Consider the following 17,627-nt stretch of genomic DNA (forward strand, 5'->3'; position numbering starts at 1 on the left):
CACTGTTTTGAAGGGGAGTGAAGAACACACACTCAAAAAAAGGTAACTTGTTAATTTAATGTTTATTATGTTTACTGATTTGTGCTTTGTGACTGTTTGAGGTGGGGTTTTTTTCTTGGGAGGCTGGGCGGCGCGAAGAGAGGGAGGCTTGTGGTAGCGTCGGGGCTTGTCTCTAGCAAAGTAAGTCCTCGCTATTTGGTCACATGCGCAGCATTGTGGCTTCGGAGCTCCAACACTTGCTTTGCCGGCTGCTTTCAAAAGCGTCGGAATCAGCTGTGCTGTTGCTGGGTAACCGGATCGTCCCAGCAGCCATCTTATCTGCCCATGTGGTCTTCTGAGGCGGCCGCCATCTTACTATAGGAAATTCCACGTGGGAGTTAGTTGCCTGAAGCCCCTTTTTAAACTTAAGCAGGGGGAAGTTTGGTGAATTGTTTTCCTTAACGTTATGCAACAGCTTATTGCTGGTCTTTGTCGTCCCGCCTTTGTAAGCAGGCTGCATTGAAAGGGGGCATATACACTGGTCACTGTTTTGAAGGGGAGTGAAGAACACACACTCAAAAAAAGGAAACTTGTTAATTTAATGTTTATTTATATGAGGAGGAGTAATTCTGAGGGGTCAAACAAAGAAATAATAAAAAGTGTCAAAAAAGGTATTTTTATAATGACGAATGCCTCATTATTATATATTATTTACATCAGGCACTGATTATGATTTATGGTACACTGGGGCCCTGATTAATTTTCTATGGCATTTTGGGGCATTGGTTATTGGGCATAGCAAGTTGTGGTCGCGTGGAATTTGTGCTTTGTGACCGTTTGAAGTGGGGGTTTTTTCTTGGGAGGCTGGGCGGCGCGAAGAGAGGGATTATTTTTATAATGACGAGGATGACATTGGGCCCTCATTATTAATTATTATTTACATCAGGCACTGATTATGATTTATGGTTCACTGGGGCCCTGGTTAATTTTCTTTGGCATTTTGTGGCATTGATTATGCAGTCGCGGTCGCGTGGAATTCCACGTAGAGTTAGTTGCCTGAAGCCCCTTTTTAGTTGCTTGAAGCAGGGGAAAGTTTGGTGAAAGTTTGGTGAATTGCTGCCAAGGAGTGTGGTGGAGTCTCCTTCTTTGGAGGTCTTTAAGCAGAGGCTTGACAACCATATCTCAGGAGTGCTCTGATGGTGTTTCCTGCTTGGCAGGGGGTTGGACTCGATGGCCCTTGTGGTCTCTTCCACATATGTATGTGAGCAGGTCTTCTCCAACATGAACTATATTAAAAACAAACACCGATCACGCCTCACAGATGACAGCTTGCAAGCCTGTGTGAAAATGAAGGTGACGTCTTACAGCCCTGATGTGCAGACACTGAGCACTGGGGTTCAGGAGCAAAAGTCCCATTAACCTGGTTACCTGGTTGTAAATTAAATATTTTAATTAGCTATTAATTTGTCCTTTTTTCTTGAGATTGACAGCTGACTGCACGATCCTGTATATATAGCATTAAGGCCAGAAACAATATATGCAGTGTTATATTTGTTTTAAATGTTGCAATGTTTTTGCGGCTCCCAGTTGTTGTTGTTTTTTTCGGAAACGGGTCCAAGTGGCTCTTTTTGTCTTAAAGGTTGCAGACCCCTGGTCTGGGGGGAAAGAAATGTATTTACCTAGTGCCTAAAGATATGCAATGGTGCCACCAGGTGAGCCCCTCTAGGGGAGAGCATTCCACAGGCAGGGAGCCAGGCATGGCAGTGCAGAGAGCAGCTTCTTGAGATGGGCATTGCAGGCACTGCTGCCCAGGGCAAGAGCAGCGATACCTGGAGGAAGCCCTGGACACTGAGCCAGGGCATGGGGATGCAGCAAACAGCAGCCCTGTCGAAGTGTGGGACCTCTGTGCGGTGTTGGGGTTTAAGCTGCAGATTGTGGCCAGGGAGTACATGGCGAGGCTACATTTAGGCTTAGGAGGCAGCTAATTGGAGCCACAAACATCGAGCCCAAGAGGTGGCAGACTGGTGAGTTTTGCTGTTGCTCAAGCAAAATCTTGGGAAGGAGACAGATTGGAGGGTGGCAAAGGGGTGGTGTGAAGCAGAGAAGGTGCCAGCAAGCCTGGCTCAGCAGCGCCCCTTTCTCCCCCGCAGATCGCTTCAACGTCTTCCTCCTGCCCTGCCCCAACCTGGACATCTACGGCGAGTGCAAGTTGCAGATCACACACGAGAACATTTATCTCTGGGACATGCACAACCCCCGCGTCAAGCTCGTCTCCTGGCCCCTGTGCTCGCTGCGACGCTACGGGCGAGATGCCACGCGGTTCACCTTTGAGGCTGGCCGGTATGCATGCAGGGACGTGTGACCCAGAGGGCTTGCAGCGCCGTGCTGGTTGTGGGAGTGTGTGTGTTCTGAAACTTGGGAATAATTTAAAGTATCAGTCCAGCTCTGCACAGTGGCCATCACCACTGAGAATTGGCGCTGTGAAGCACATCACATTAGATGACTTAGGGCCATCCACAGTATTTCAGCTTAACCTACCTGTAAGGAAAGATCTGAAGATTTTTGTGAAAGAGGCGGGATTTCTTATTTATTTGTTTCTTTTCAAGGTTTGTACCCCATGCTATAGCAAAAAGAGGCTCCCAGAATTGCTTGCAGATCAACAAAATGGAAGGCTTTTGCAATCTGAAAGGCAGGATACAAAAGGAAAGAGGCCAGGGAGGGAGAAGAGGAAAAGAAAATCCAGGCACCACTCCTTACAAAGTTCTTATAATGACCTGCTGAGACTGAAACCAGTCAGAAATGGATGTAAGGCGGTAGCAGTCATAAAAATGAGGCAGACAGCGGATTGTTACCACATGTAGTTCTCTGGAGCTGCTAAGGGCATGCTTATTTCAGTTAGGGTTGTTGCTGGGCTTTGCAACTGGGTGGGAATGATGAGGCAGATGAGAGATGCAGTCCGAAACATCTGGATTGGGGAAGGCTGCTTTGGGGCCTAAGAAAAACCCAAAGAGCAGTCCTCTTTCCCTTCAAATTGCCTCCACCCACTAGGCCACAGCCACTGGAAAGGGAAGGGAACTGGCCACAGGGAAGGCTGGAGGGCACTGAGGGGCTGGTTGGGCAGCATTGGGAGTGGGTCAGGCCTTCCCATGATTTCAGCTTTCCCCAAGGATTTTCTGAGAGGGAAATCCCCAAAACACTGAATCTATTCCAAAGCCATTTTCCAAGCTGATGTTTTCCACATGGATATTTTACTGGTATATAATCAAGATCTCCATAAAGCCTCGGGAGAGGCTGGCAGGACTTACTGTACTAAAAGGAAAGCAGGGGGAAAGGGAAAAAGTCAAGTCTGTGTGGATTCCCCCACCCCAAAGTGCACAGTGGAGGCTGGTCCATTTGGATGAATGGGGCATTGCCTCAGCAACCTCCATCTCCCTTCAGCCAGCCCCCACCTGCCTGCCTCCTTACCTACACAGAGCTACAATATCCAGAGTTCCTTGGGAAGAGGGGTTGACCATTAATCCATTCCGAGAACTGTAGCTCTGTGAGGGGAATAGAGGTCCCCTAAAGGATGGACAGATAGACAGCATGTGCACCAGCCCTGTGACCCTGTGTGTGCTGGGCATACCCACTGCAACCATCCACCCTGGACTTCCCACGATGAACAGGAAGCTCTGAAGAGATGTTCTCTGTGGTCTTGGATGAACACACTGAAGTCTGAACCACAACCAGGAAGCCCACCTTGAAAAGCCTTCTAAGCACATTCATCCAAACACACATAGCCCCTTCAGAACTTCCTGATGCTTCAGCTCAGAGGTGCAGTGGGCACATTCCATTCCCCACGTTGTGCCTCCCACATGCTTTCTGAATGCATGTAGAGAGGGCTTGTTCTTCCACATCCTCTCTACTCCCTTAGCCATGCCAATTGACTGGATGGTGTGGCAGAAGATCCAGGTTTAAGCCCTGGCTTCTCTAAGTGGGATGGGAAAGATCTGAAACACAAGAGAGCTGTTGCCAGTAAGTGCCAGCAATACTGATCTAGACAGGGCCAATGTGTAAAGCAGATTCCTATGTCCCCAAAGCCCCATATGGACTTTGCTTCCCAGAAGTGCTCTGTGCAGCCAGACAGAAATCCATATGGATGGATTTTCACATGCAGTGATTGTGGGTGGGTGGGGCAGGGGGAACAGCCCTGCAGTCCCCACTACAGCCATTCAATGAAGCCCAGTAATTTGCTCATCTCACTCCATGGCAGGATTTTAAACCCCAAAAAGCCTTTTCCCAGAAACTCTCGGACTTTTCCCTACCTTGTGAACTTTGCAAATTGATTTAGACCATCCCAGTCTGCACCTCTTAGCGACTCCAGCTAATTACCATCTACAAAGGAAAGAAATTTGATCTTTCCCTTTTATCCCAGACCTTCACTGACTCATTATGCCTGGCTTTTATAGAGAGATTAGAGGAACTCTTCCAACAAGCCCCGTCCCACCCTGCTCTGAGGCTGTGGAACAGCCTGTTCTGACAATAAAGCTGTTTGTTTCTTTGGCAGGGTAGTGGGGGAGAAGGGGAATAACCCACCCACTATACTATAAGGATGAAAAACTCCCAAGCCAGGCAGAGGTCCCATTCACCTCTTTCTTTCCCAGTGTGGGAGGATCTCAGATCTTTGCCATAGAGGAATAATTCACAACCCGTTCAAAAGATTTATCCAGGTGCAATACTATTGCATCAGAGTGCCTCCAGACTCTTGGGACTTTGCAGCAGAGGCATAGCATGGGTGGGGGCTGCAGCCCCGGGCACAATTTTTTTTGGGGGGGGGCACAAACAGGCTCCCCCACAGCAGGCTCCTTCATTGGAGCCTGGCTTAGAGTGATTCATCAAGAATCACAAAACAGAGAAACCAGTAGGAGAACACTTCAATCTCCCAGGACATTCTATACAAGATCTCAAAGTAGCTGTTTTACTACAAAGGAATTTCAGAAATAGACTGGAAAGAGAAGCTGCTGAATTGCAACTCATTACCAAACTTAAAACCATGGAGAGACCTGGTCTGAACAAAGACATTGGATTCTTATCCCATTATACACAATTAAGCCATTTCTCACCTTCTCACCCCTTGCCTTTTCCTGTAAGACCTATTACAGTCGTTAAGAGTCGTCAACAGGCTCATCTCAGCTATCTGCCAATCTCCCATTCCCACCACCCTTCTGAGTAATACCCCTCCCCACCTTCTCACTATATAGAAGGGTCTGGCAACTTCTGTTTCAGTGTATCTGAAGAAGTGTGCATGCACACGAAAGCTCATACCAAGAACTAACTTAGTTGGTCTTTAAGGTGCTACTGGAAGGAATTTTTTTATTTAGGCTTGCATGTTTAAAATAGATTAAAGTGTTCCGTCACCCTAGCACAATAAATCCACTAAAAAAGCGGGGGTGGGGCGAAGAAAATCAATGCAGCCTGCAGGATCAGGCCATTGGCCCATCTAGTCCAGCATCCTGTTCCCACAGTGGCCAACCAGATGCCTGTGAGAAATCCACAAGCAGGATTTGTGTACAAGAGCCCTCTTCCCTCCTAGGTTTCCAGCAGCTGGTATCAGACATGCAGCCATTAACAGTGGAGGAAGTCCACCATTGTGGCCAGTAGCCACTGATAGCCTTTTCCTCCGTGAATTTGTCCCATCCTCTTTTAAAGCCACCCAAATTGGTGGCCATTACTGCCTCCTGCAGGAGTGAGTTCCATAGTTTAACATTGTGCTGCATGAAGACGTAGTTCGTCTTATCTGCTGTGAATCTGGATGTCCACGAATTCTAGTGTTATGAGACAGGAAGGAAAACTTTTCTCTACCCGCTTTCTCCATGCCATGCATAATTTTATAAACATCTGCCTGGTCAAAAACAGTCTTTGCGCTGTTTGGAAAGTGATGGGGAAGTGCATTGAATGGTGTGGGGAGAATGGTTTTTACACTGGAAAGGCGTGTAAAAACCCCACAAGCAAATCAGAATGAATATTCATTTTCATATAACCTCGCCGCAAACAAATCAGAAGGAAAGCTCAAAAAAGGTTCGATATAATCTAATCTCTAAATAAGCTTTGTGCAAGCAAATCAGGATGAGTGCTCAATAAAGAGGTTGTCTGGAGAGGCCTTCAGACTCCCTGGGCACCTTTGGGCAAATGCTAGGCTGCAGTTCTTTGCACATACAGCTCAGTGGAACTGTTTGCCTCAGAGCAAGCCATACTGTGTGCCGATGTCAATGCTAATCATGCTTAGCCCAAGCCACACAGTTTGCAAATCTGCTTCTAATCATATTTGCAAATGGTTGTTTGATGCTGATTATCGTTAGGGAAGATGCTGGGGCAGATGTAGTGCTAACTATAAAGGTAAAGGTAAAGGTACCCCTGCCCGAGCGGGCCAGTCTTGACAGACTCTGGGGTTTGTGCGCCCATCTCACATCTATAGGCCGGGGGCCAGCGCTGTCCGGAGACACTTCCGGGTCACGTGGCCAGCGTGACAAAGCTGCATCTGGCGAGCCAGCGCAGCACACGGAACGCCGTTTACCTTCCCGCTGGTAAGCGGTACCTATTTATCTACTTGCACCCAGAGGTGCTTTCGAACTGCTAGGTTGGCAGGCGCTGGGACCGAGCAGCGGGAGCGCACCCCGCCGCGGGGATTCGAACCGCCGACCTTTCGATCGGCAAGCCCTAGGCGCTGAGGCTTTTACCCACAGCGCCACCCGCGTCCCTCATAGTGCTAACTATAGTTAGCTCCAAAACAGAAGAGGAGCAATGCTTTCACAAGAGGGGCCAGGATCAAAGGAGCAACTGAGCGAGCCTGCAAGATGCTCCCAGTCTCCCAGCCTTGGTGGAAACAGCACCAGGCTCGAAAAGAGGATGGACTCTGCTATCACCAGTCTATATAAACAATCCCAAATCAACTTCAAAAAAAAAATTCAGCTGTCCTTGGTTCTTCAAATAGCCTGTGGCCCATTTTGCATGAAACACCAAGGCATGGTTTAGTATGGATGGGCAAAGGTGTGGACTTCTTCAAAGGAGATTGCAGCCAGATTGTTGGTTCCTCCCTGGCCATTTTTGCTGCTGCTGCATTGCACCAAACCATTGTTGGATTAGCCTGAGTTCAAGCTTGTGTTGTCTGAACACACACTTGTGGTTTAGCTCTCTCTGGCCAAAGTATGAGCTGTAACCAAAGTGTGTCGTGTGGTTTACAGCTCGTTTGTCAGGGAGAACTGGACCTGAGCCCAGATTCAAACAATATGCTAAGCAAAACCATGGTTTAGCTTAGTTTAGCTTGGCAGCAGAATGACCAAGGAGGAGCTGAGTAGGTTCAATTTCCTAGCTGAGAGCCTGCCCATTTGTGCAATCTATCGTCTGGCTTCTAAGTCCGAGTTCTAAGAAGTAACAACAAATGAATTGTTTTAGTTACAGTTTCAAAAAGCAGTGTTTGCTATGGGATTGTGTTTGGATTACAGTGGATATAGGGTGGCCTTGTGTCCTAGTTTAGAGGACAGTCCTCTATTTAGAGGCATCCTCTACTTGCATGACTACCTGGTCCAAGTCCAGTTTTATGATGAGAGAACCAGAGAGACCAGTAACCCCCTGGTCTGCAGACTAAGCAGATCACCAGGTCACTGTCTTCCACAGTAGGGTGAGATGAAATGTATTTCTGCTTAATTCTACCTTTGCATGTAAAAGTCAGTATGTGCCATTCCTGTGGCCTCTTTTCTGGGGGTGCATTAGTGGGCAACTTCATTGCAGCCTGTGTGTGTTACACTGGGCCACAACTCCATGCTCCACACACGTCATATGGGTAAGGAATGGATTGTAGCCCTGTCAGAGTTGATGAGCTGGTGGAAGCAGGCAGGCGTGGACCAGTTGCTTGGGCTCAGAAGGCACTTTGTATGAAGGACCTTTTGGTTGCAGGCACCAGACGTCAGCAGAGCACAGGAGAGCTCTGGCAAGCTACCACAGTCTCACAAGCCCTTGAAGCGCATCCCTTGGCTCCTTCCATACTTGAAATCTTTCCATTCTGCCTGGTCATTACAAGAACTCTGTAACTAAGAAATAGCTCCTAAGTGTTTTTCCTCCTCCCTCCCAATCCCTCTTCCTTTTGTGTCATGTCTTTTTGATTGCAAGCCTGAAGACAGAGCCTCTCTTAGCACTGGCATTTGTAAGCAGCTCCGCAATCCTTTTCCATCTGAAGAGTGGGATTGAAAAACTGTAAGCAAACTCAAAAACAAAACAAAAAGCAAAATGTATTTGTGAAGCTCTTATACTGGATTTTCAAGTGGGGCAGAGAGAAAGGGATGTAAGCATACACGTTTGTGAAGTCCATGCAGGAGTGAAGTGTAAACGGTGCAAGGGTGAGTTTGGGAGACGGGAAAACTACAGTATGAACAGCACCAATGGGGTGGAAGCAGCCGGTATGAGGTTTGTGCACCCCTTCACTGGGGTTCCGCTTTTGACCTCTTGCTCTCTGTCGCCGCCCTTTTGCTTAGCAGGATGTGTGATGCCGGCGAAGGCCTGTATACCTTTCAGACCCAGGAGGGTGAGCAGATCTACCAGAGGGTCCACAGCGCCACCTTAGCCATTGCTGAACAGCACAAGCGCGTCCTTCTGGAGATGGAGAAGAATGTGAGGGTGAGCTCATGGCTGGAGGGGAGGTGGATGTGGGATGTCGGGGGGCTTTCATCGCCTCTAGCCATCCCTTGGCCCTGGGGATATGGAAGTGGGTGTCTCCAAAACAGCTGGTGCTTTGCAAGAACAGACCTGTACACATTCAGCATGCTCCAGCACAGAGGCAAGTGTGAAAGGGAGGTTGGCTGGTTTGTTTATTTTATTTTGGAGCATTTGTGCTTGCCCCTCGGCCACACAGGCTCCCAGAGCAGTTTCTGTACAATCCCTACCCGTGTGCTTAACAAGCTAAACGAATGAAGGGAAAGGAAGAGGAAAATCCAAATCAAAACTCAGGCACCAATTTCTAAACAGTTCCAGGAACTGGATGAAAGCTGATGGAACAAGCCGCCCTCTTCCCATCTCTCCCCACTGAGGCAGCTTGGTGGAATGGCTGCCCCCTGGTGACCGTTGAAGGGAGAGGAGGCCTGGTGGGGCTAGCTGCTTCCCAGCTCTCCACTGCAGGAATGGTTGCCCCCAGGCGGCAGTTGAGGGGATGCCTGGAGAGATTCCTTGACTCTTGTGACGCCTTTAAAACACTTAAGTTCGCCCACACACTTAAGTTCAGTTAGTCTACATTCACCCCATGCATTAAAGCAGTATCCTGCCTCTCTAAACAGCTGCCGTTTGTTGAGGGTGCTGAGAATGGTTAGGAGACCCTTATTCCCCTCTCAGAGCTACAATTCCCAGACAGTTCCTTTGAACAGGGATTGATTGTTAAGCTACTCTGAGAATTATAGCTCTGGGAGGGGATCAAGGGTGTCCTAGCAACCCACTTCCCTTTTTACAAACTACAGCTCTCAGAATTCTTGTGGGGGGAGCCATGGCAGTTTAAAGCTGTCCCATAGTGCCTTCAGTGTACGGTGACTTTGCCAGCCTGATGCCCTCCAGATGTAAAAGGTAAAAGGACCCCTGGACTACAAATCCCATGAGCTGGTGCAAATTGCAGTCCAAAACAACTGGAGGGGCCAGCTTGGCAAGACTGTGCCCCCACCCCTGGGGTCTTGTGAGGCTTTGACAGGGGCGGCACCTTTCCATTTTGCCTCAGGCAGCAAAACGGGATGGGCTGTCCCTGCATAAAACGTATGCAAGATAATTGGGTTCTGGACCACCTTCCAGACTCCAGAAATTTGTACCAGCTTCCACTCTCTGCCAGTGTTGGCCCTATTGTTATCTCAACTCTTCCCAGACTGCAGCATTCCTTACCTGCCATTCTATCTCTCCCCTGTTCACAACTCTGATTCCTAAAATCTACACTCCCCCTCCTCTTTTCCAGCTGTTGAACAAGGGCACAGAACATTACTCCTACCCCTGCACACCAACCACCATGTTGCCACGCAGTGCCTACTGGCACCACATCACCGGCTCACAGAACATCGCCGAATCCTCAAACTACAGTGGTGAGTTTCTGCTCTGCAAGGGGGGTGGAGCGGATCTGAGCTTCCCCCAGAATTCAATTGTCCTGTTGTCTCCCACCCACACCTCCAAAATCTATAGGCACTTTGTGTTTCTGGCTTTGGGGTGGGGGTGCAGGGAGTCAGCCACTTCTCCTTATCTCTCCCCCATCCATCCCCAAAAGAAAATCTCTCCAAATCCAGCTCCTGCATTGGCTCCAACAAGGACCTCGTTGCATTACGTCTCTGTTCTAAAGATTTCCAGGGTGTGCTAACAGAGCTGCAGCTGATGTTCAGGGTTTGCGATTCAAATTTGGTACAGTTGCTGCTGGGTGGGTGGGTGTGTAAAAGAAAATGGATTTGCAGACCAAATCTAGCCTTTCAGCTGCCAACTGGCGATCCCTGGATTAAAGCTGCCCCTTTAAAAAAAGTTAAGATCTCGTTTTCCTGAGATCTTACAAAATCGCTGGTAGTTGGAGTTTCACTTTTTTGAAAAGGGCTCTACATGTGTCATGTTGAATCAGAGCCTGCTTCCCTTGCTTTCAAGGAACTTAAACTTCTTTCCTCCAGGGCTCTTCATCATGCAAAACCGCACAATAATTTTGCTTCTGGTGGTGATCTGGAGTAGATCCTGAAATCTGTAACGCTGAGCTTAGACCTTTTTGTAAATAGGTTTTCACTGAAAGGCAGCTTTGCTTTAATCATCCTGCACCTTTTAAAACTTTAAAGGTATTAACTGGTGCCATTTTTAAAATTAGCTCTGATTAACATTTTTAATTTTATATGGGTTATTTTATGTTAATCACTCTGGGCTCTGTTTCGGTGGAAGGGCAGGATATGAAGCTAAGAAAGCAGAGAGGTAAAATAAGGCTGCAATCTTGGTTGACCTGTGGCTTTCCAGATGTTCCCAGGATACAACACACATCATCCCTAACTATTGGCCACGGTGGCTTTGGGGGCTGGCTACCCCGGCCACACAGGCGTACCTGCGAATAAGTCCTGCCAGATTCTGAGTGGCTCACCTCAGTAGAGACGTGTAGGATTGCACACTAAGCCATGTTTCTTATTTAAGTCATTTATAGCCTGCTTAGTATTGATAGATAGGAAAGCACTTCCAAGTATAAGTATGCCGCAGACACAATTTCAACAATTTAGGAAAAAATGATAACTGAAGAGCATAGATAAATGATACAGCATAGTATCCATTCATTGATCCATTTCATTTGTAGCTCACCACCTTCTCCGAGTTTCTCAAGCTTGGCATACATGATTCTCTGCCTCCTCATTTAATCTCCCAACAATAATCCTATGAGGTGGGTCAGGCTGAGGGAAGACAGTGGCTGGCTCAAGATCGCCCAGTGACGTTCATGGCCAAATGATTTTTTTGTGGATTTAGGATGCCTCTACATATCAGAAAGCTGACAGGGCAACCCTCATTTAATGTCATGTTTTGATGCTGCTCTGCAGTCAATTACGTTAGATATTGTATTGGCATCTTAAAACACCATGGCCACAATCCAAAGAAAGTTAAGCACTTTTAAGCCCTATTGATTTGCACAGGGGGCCTTGAGCTCATCTCTAAATCTCTCTCTTGAAATCAATGGGACTGAAAAAAAGTGCTTCAACTTTGGCAAGATTGTGCCCAGTGGATTTGTGTCTTTATTTGGGATGTTTCTGTGCCGTCCTTCAGCCAAAACGGTGCTCTATCTTGTGGGTCGATTCATCTATGACATAGTGCTTCTCTAGCCCACAATTCCCTGGACAGTTTTACAAGTGTACACCATAATTCTTTTAGAATATCAGAATACACCAACAAAAAGGAATCCAAGATGGCCTGTGTTTAAACCAGGCTTTGCCAACCTGGCTGCCTCCAGCTGCTTTGGACTGCAACTCCCATCAGCCCCAGATAGCATGGCTGAAACAGTCGGAGGGCACCAGGTTGACTAAGTCTGGTTAAAATGACAATATAATGAGTAATCATAAAAACTGAAAGTTATGTAGCGCATGAAGAAGCATTCTGAATGCCTCAGATCCACTGAAATGAATGAACCTAAGTTAGTCACCCCTGCTAATTTGACTGGGTCTCCTCTGAATAGGACTAACATTATCTGCATCTCAGATACTTTTGCAATGAGCCTGTAAGATAAGTCAATATTCATGGCAGAGCTGAGATTCAAGCCAGGGGTTCTGGGGTCACAGCTTACGCTATGTCAAATAGCCTGACCTGTCAGTCAAATTGAAACCCCTGTGTCAGAACATACATGGGTTTGTTGATCAGATTCACTTCCACCATCATTTGCTGTACAAATCTAGGGCACAACTTGGGCTAGGAATGCTTTGTGCGGTTCTGTTAGCCTCATCTGAAAGAGGATGTTGCAGAGTTTTAGAAAATGAACAGAGAGAGAAGGGCAACTAACATTATGAAGGGAATGGAGCAACTCATCTATGAGGAAAGTTTACAATACCTGGGGCTTTTTTTCAGTAAGGACAAAAATGAATAGCGAAGGGAACATGATAGAAGTGTGTGAAAAAGTGGACAAAGGGAAACTGAATGTTGAAAGAACTTCTTCACATAGCTCATAGTTAACCTATGGAACTCACTCCCACAGGAGGCAGTGATGGCCACCAACTTAGATGGCTTTAAAGGAGCATTGGGCACATTGATGGAGGAGGAGGCTATTGATGGTACTTGTTGTGATAGCTATCCTCTGCCTCCACAGTCAGTGCCAGCGATGCTTCTGCATCCCAGTTGCTGGAAGCCACAGGAGAGGTATTTGCTCCTGCCTTTGAATCCTGCTTGCAGATCAGCCGCTGTGAGGACAGGATGCTGGAGGAGATGGGCCGTGGGCCTGATCCAGCAGGCTCTTCTTGTGTCCTTCTTCTTAACGCCAATGCATTTCTCCAAACAGAGACGAGGTCTGCTCTCTGCCCACAGGTGACTCGTACTCGGGGCCCCAGGCCAGCTCAGAGACTGACCTCTTGAACCGTTTCATCTTGTTGAAGCCAAACGCTCCCAAAAGCGGGAAGAACGACAGCAAAGACTCCAGCTCGGCTTCACAGTGATGCAGCCCTGGATGGAGGGAGAGACCCGGGCAGAGGGCCAGCTCAGCCCACAAGTGCTGTTGCTCAGCACCGAAGATTTTGTGGTCCAGTGCCTGCTCCCGCCTTTCCGGAAAGGGTTTGGGGACAGCTTTTCAGCTACGGGGGGAGAGTCCGACGTTTGCACAGAGGCTGCCCCCATGGAGGATGTTCACAGCAGAGGATCTGAGCCCTGTCAGCCTGGAAGGAACTTCAGCCAAGCAGGCAAACTCCTACCAGGCCTGGGATGGAAGGAAGAGCCTGGATGTCAGGGGGAGGACTAGCTATATATTGTTAAAACTATTTTAAATATATAATATTGCTTGTGCATATTCTATATATCAAGAGATTCCCCCACCCCCCACAGGAATGCACATTTCTTAGCCATCCTGGCGAGATTTTTAAACGGACGGCGGGGTGGGTTGCCCTTTCCCTCTCTTCCGTTGGGACCGCGGCTACGAGTCCAAAGGGGAGAACTTTCAGGCGGACGGAAAAAAGTCTTCCCGAATGGTAGCCAAAGCACCAGGTTGTGCAGCAGAGGAAAAAAAGCCACATGGGTCTCCTTGTGGCAGGTGGGGCTTGTTGCTGCTGACCCAGGACTTTCTGCAGAACAGCCTGGCAAAATCTTCTCTCGCTGGACTTCGGGAGGCCAGAAAACAACCCTTCCGTGCCACAGCAGTCCTTTTGCTGGCGACAGAAGTGTTTGTCCCTGAAAAAAATAATGATTTCATAGAATTGTGGAGTTTGAAGGGACCACCCCCGAGGGTCATCTAGTCCAACCCCCTATGATCTTTGGGAAGATTTGCAGATCTAAGAAAACAGAGCTTAGTTTCCACTTCTTTGAAAGGCTGACCAACACAGTTGACCTTTGTGGCAACGTCTCATGAGAAGGAGCTGCCACTTTCCTTTCCAGGTTGTGACTTCTGCACAAGCGTCCTTCCGAGGGATGCACAGGTGTGCTCTCTCTCTCTCTCTATCTCAGTGTGGGCTGCTTGCTTGGAGCAGGCAAGGCCCGGAAGGTCTGCACTGGGCAGGCAGTGATGGTGTTTCACTCAGTCTGTGCACATGTCGGCTGTTCCTTGTGGATATTTATTGACAGCTCATTGCCTGCAAGGGGTGGGCTCACCATCCTTTTCCAACGTGGGTGCTAGATTATAGAGCCTCCCCCAGACAAGGGCAGTTCCCAATGGATGTTTGCGGGTGGCGGGGCTGAAATAATTTGGGGCTGCCTTGTTTACCATTGGCTTGTCTTTGCTACATTCCACTAGGAAAGCTTCTCTCGCCCTTAGTTCCACCCCCAGTGATCTGCCCCAGTCTTCACCAACCCGGTGCCCTCCGGATGATTTGGACTACAACTTCCATCAGGCTGTGCTAACTGGGCCTGATGGAAGCTGTAGTGAAGGCTGGCCTGCCCACAAAGCAAAGTTAAGCTTTCTGGTAGGTTTTACATCCTAAAGGGCCCCACCTTCCACACAACCTGTCCCCCACCAAGTGTTCTCTACAAAATGGAAATCAGTTCAAATCTTCACTTGACTGGCTGCAGACAATCAAATGGTCGTCAAGGCCTTTGCTTTCCCAAGGCTCCCCTCACCCACCCGCTGGGGGAAGCAGCTCCTTTCTCTGTCCTGGAAACAGCAGCAGTAGCATTGAAGGTAGGCAGCCATGGGGTTGCCAACTTTTCGACTAGCCCTTGCTGTTCTGCCCTGGATAGCAACTTGATCTGCAGGGCTTAGCTCGTGATGGTGCTTCCGTCAAGGCTTTAAAGTGCTTCACTTGCTGACATCTCTAGAGCAGGCTGGTGACAGGAGTGCACCAGTTGGCAACCCAGTTTCCCGTCCTCCAATCCTGCCGTTCAAAAGGCCCAATGCCAACCTCTGGAACAGAGTTTATTCTTTACCTTCCCACCTCTTTTGTCCCTAGTATTTCCCAACTACCCCAATATCCCTCAAAAAACCCACCTACCCGTCCTGGCCCAGTTAGAAATTTAAAGCGGAATTAGTGAAACACTTTCACAGAGTGGCTGGTTTTATTCCTATGCTGAAATTTTTTAAAGAAGCAATTGATTTTCTAGTTTTACTATTTATTGAATAACTTTGAGAAGGGCTATCTTCTTTTTATTGTAGTACAAACCTTGGTATTGTGTTGTTTTGTGTTGTTGTTGGGTTCCCCTCCCCCCACCCGCCACCCTGTTTAAATAGCACTGGAGTTAACATCTTACAATCTTGTGCTCTGCGTGTGTAAATAACTGTATTTTTGGATCTTGTCTGTACCTGAAAGCGGGAAAGATCTCCCAGGACACCTGTGAATTGGACCAGCAAATGTCCAAGCAGCCTTGCTTCAACAGCACTCCCAATTCAAAGTAGGCCAAAGTACCAGTAGGGCAGGGAAGTTGGATGAGAGACCCACAGAACTTGGGATCACTGGAGATATTCGCCCGTAGTATCGATATGTCCTGGAAGCCTTCTAACCGAGAGCTCAGTTTTGTTGGTAACCGCTATTCCCAGTGACTGGCCCATTACATAGGGAACTGCCTTTTACTGAGTCCATCTAGCTCAGTATTGTCAACACTGGCTGGCAGCAGCACTCTAAGCTTTCAGGTGGGAGACATTCCAAGCCTATCAGGTATTTCTGGACTAAAACTCCTTGGTCAAGCTGGCTGAGGCTGATGGGAGAAAGAAGAACAGCAGGAGGCTCCCAGGCTGTAGCTTTTTTCTAAGCATAGTTCTCCCTGAGATTTGCTGGATTCCTAACCTCAGCACAGTTTGGGGTCCTTTCTCTGATGAGAATGCATTTTCATTTGATTCCAGTGGTTTGGGTCCTCCTCTCTGGAGCAGCAGAAAACAAGCTTGTTCTGTCTTCCATGGGACAGCCATTTTGATATTCTGAACCCCAATCCAGAGCCTCTCACTCACCTCCCTGCTTTTATCTGTCTCCTGCTCTCTTTTACATCTGCTCACTTCTTCCAAACCTGCTTCCAAAATAGCATCCCTCTCTTCACGCTGGGAAAATGCTTTGCAAAAAAACATTGCCAGCATAGAGAATGTGTTCCATGTGTGCAGAGGAACTACTGAGTTCAGAGGTGGGGAACCTTTTTTCTCTCTCCTTTTACCGCAAGGGCCACATTCAGTTCTGGGCAACCATCCCAAGGGCCACATGCCAGCATTGGGCAGGACCAGAGGCAAAATAGAGCAACAAATGAAAAAGTTTACCTTAATAAAGAACACTAGTTTCTACACAGTCTGTCTTCCATTCTGGTAAATAAAAGACACCATCAATGTTCAAGGGGACATTCCAGCTAGGCAAAAACACTCAGGGTGAGATACAGAGTCAATGAGGGAAGTGGGCTGGGGAGAGTCCAGAAGGCCAGGTATAGAGATGTGATGATCATGGAGCTATACAGAACCCAGATCCTAATTATTAGCAAAATACACACATCACATGTCTTGCAAGTTGAGGAGATGCATGGATGCATGTTTATGAATGGGGGGGAGAGAAAATGTCTGCCCCCAACCAGCCCACTTTTGCCTCTTGTTCTGCCCACTACCAGTGTGTGTGTCTCCCAATTATTCGCCACAGAAATGAGCCATTAACCCCAAAAATGTTCCCCACCCATGGCTTAAACTAGCCTTTCCCAAACCCGGAACTCTCCAGTCTTTTTGGACTACAACTCCCATCAGCTCCAGCTTTATATGACCACACTGGCTGATGGGAATTGCAGTCTAGAGCATACAGGGCGCAGCAGCTTGGCAAAGGCAGGCCTGTTTCATTACTAAGATGTTCGTATCATTAGAGGCACCTTGCAGATACTTAGGAAACAGCCCTGTCCTCCTGCCACAGGCCACATTGGCCCTCTACTGGGCAACTCCTCCCCCATAGAATTTGGGCATGTAAATCTGAAGACCCAACTCTGCTAGCCCTTTTCCTCTTGGAAAAGCCTTGGGAGGGGCAGCCAAAACAGCCTGGCCTTTCCAGCATGAGGAGTCTGGAGTAGCAGGGAGCCAAGGGGGAAGAGTGGCAGAGCCAGGCAGCTCTGTTAAGGACTGTCAGTAGGGGGCAGGGGGCAGTTATCCCAGAAATTAGTTAGTATCCTATGGAGGAGGATGTGGCGTTAAGGCTGGGACATGCAAATGCTTGGACAGGCTGTGAATAGAGATGAGGTTGGCTCAGGATTATTTGATGCACAGATTGTGGGTTGGGGGGGTGAGGGCGTGGGGGGTTGCCAAACATGTTTTGGTTGTTTTGTTTTTTAAAATGGAACTGCTTGGTCAATAAACAAACATTACTCCCTATTCCAGTCTCAGATTATTATTATTATCATCATACAATTATACCATATTTACTCAGATGTAATGCACACCTTTTTTGGCCAGATTACGTCGTGAAAATTAGGGTGCATTAGATTCGATGGCGCATTGTATTATACAAAAGACGATAACAGTTTAGAGAGAATGATACAATGGGGTGTGAATGAGAGGGTGTTGACCCTTTGAAACC

The 17,627-nt window shown here is 47.9% G+C and overlaps 1 protein-coding gene across 3 annotated transcripts in view; it reads left to right on the forward strand.

The window, feature by feature from the left end:
* The window catches only part of DOK4 (docking protein 4), a 39,967-nt gene extending 22,545 nt beyond the window's left edge, over window positions 1-17,422 (forward strand). Inside the window, exons 5-8 of one of the 3 annotated variants that reach the window (XM_082233514.1) lie at window positions 2,130-2,319; window positions 8,487-8,628; window positions 9,938-10,061; window positions 12,965-13,450. In XM_082233514.1, coding sequence (XP_082089640.1) covers window positions 2,130-2,319; window positions 8,487-8,628; window positions 9,938-10,061; window positions 12,965-13,038 — 530 coding nt within the window. In that variant the 3' untranslated portion in view covers window positions 13,039-13,450. Of the gene's footprint in view, window positions 1-2,129; window positions 2,320-8,486; window positions 8,629-9,937; window positions 10,062-12,964 lie in introns of all 3 variants that reach the window. The other 2 variants (XM_082233512.1, XM_082233513.1) reach the window with 2 other exon arrangements.
* Window positions 17,423-17,627: the final 205 nt, after the last annotated feature.

This window comes from Podarcis vaucheri (assembly GCF_965113315.1).
Source record: "Podarcis vaucheri genome assembly, chromosome: 7".
In the NCBI taxonomy this organism is placed as follows: Eukaryota; Metazoa; Chordata; class Lepidosauria; order Squamata; family Lacertidae; genus Podarcis; species Podarcis vaucheri.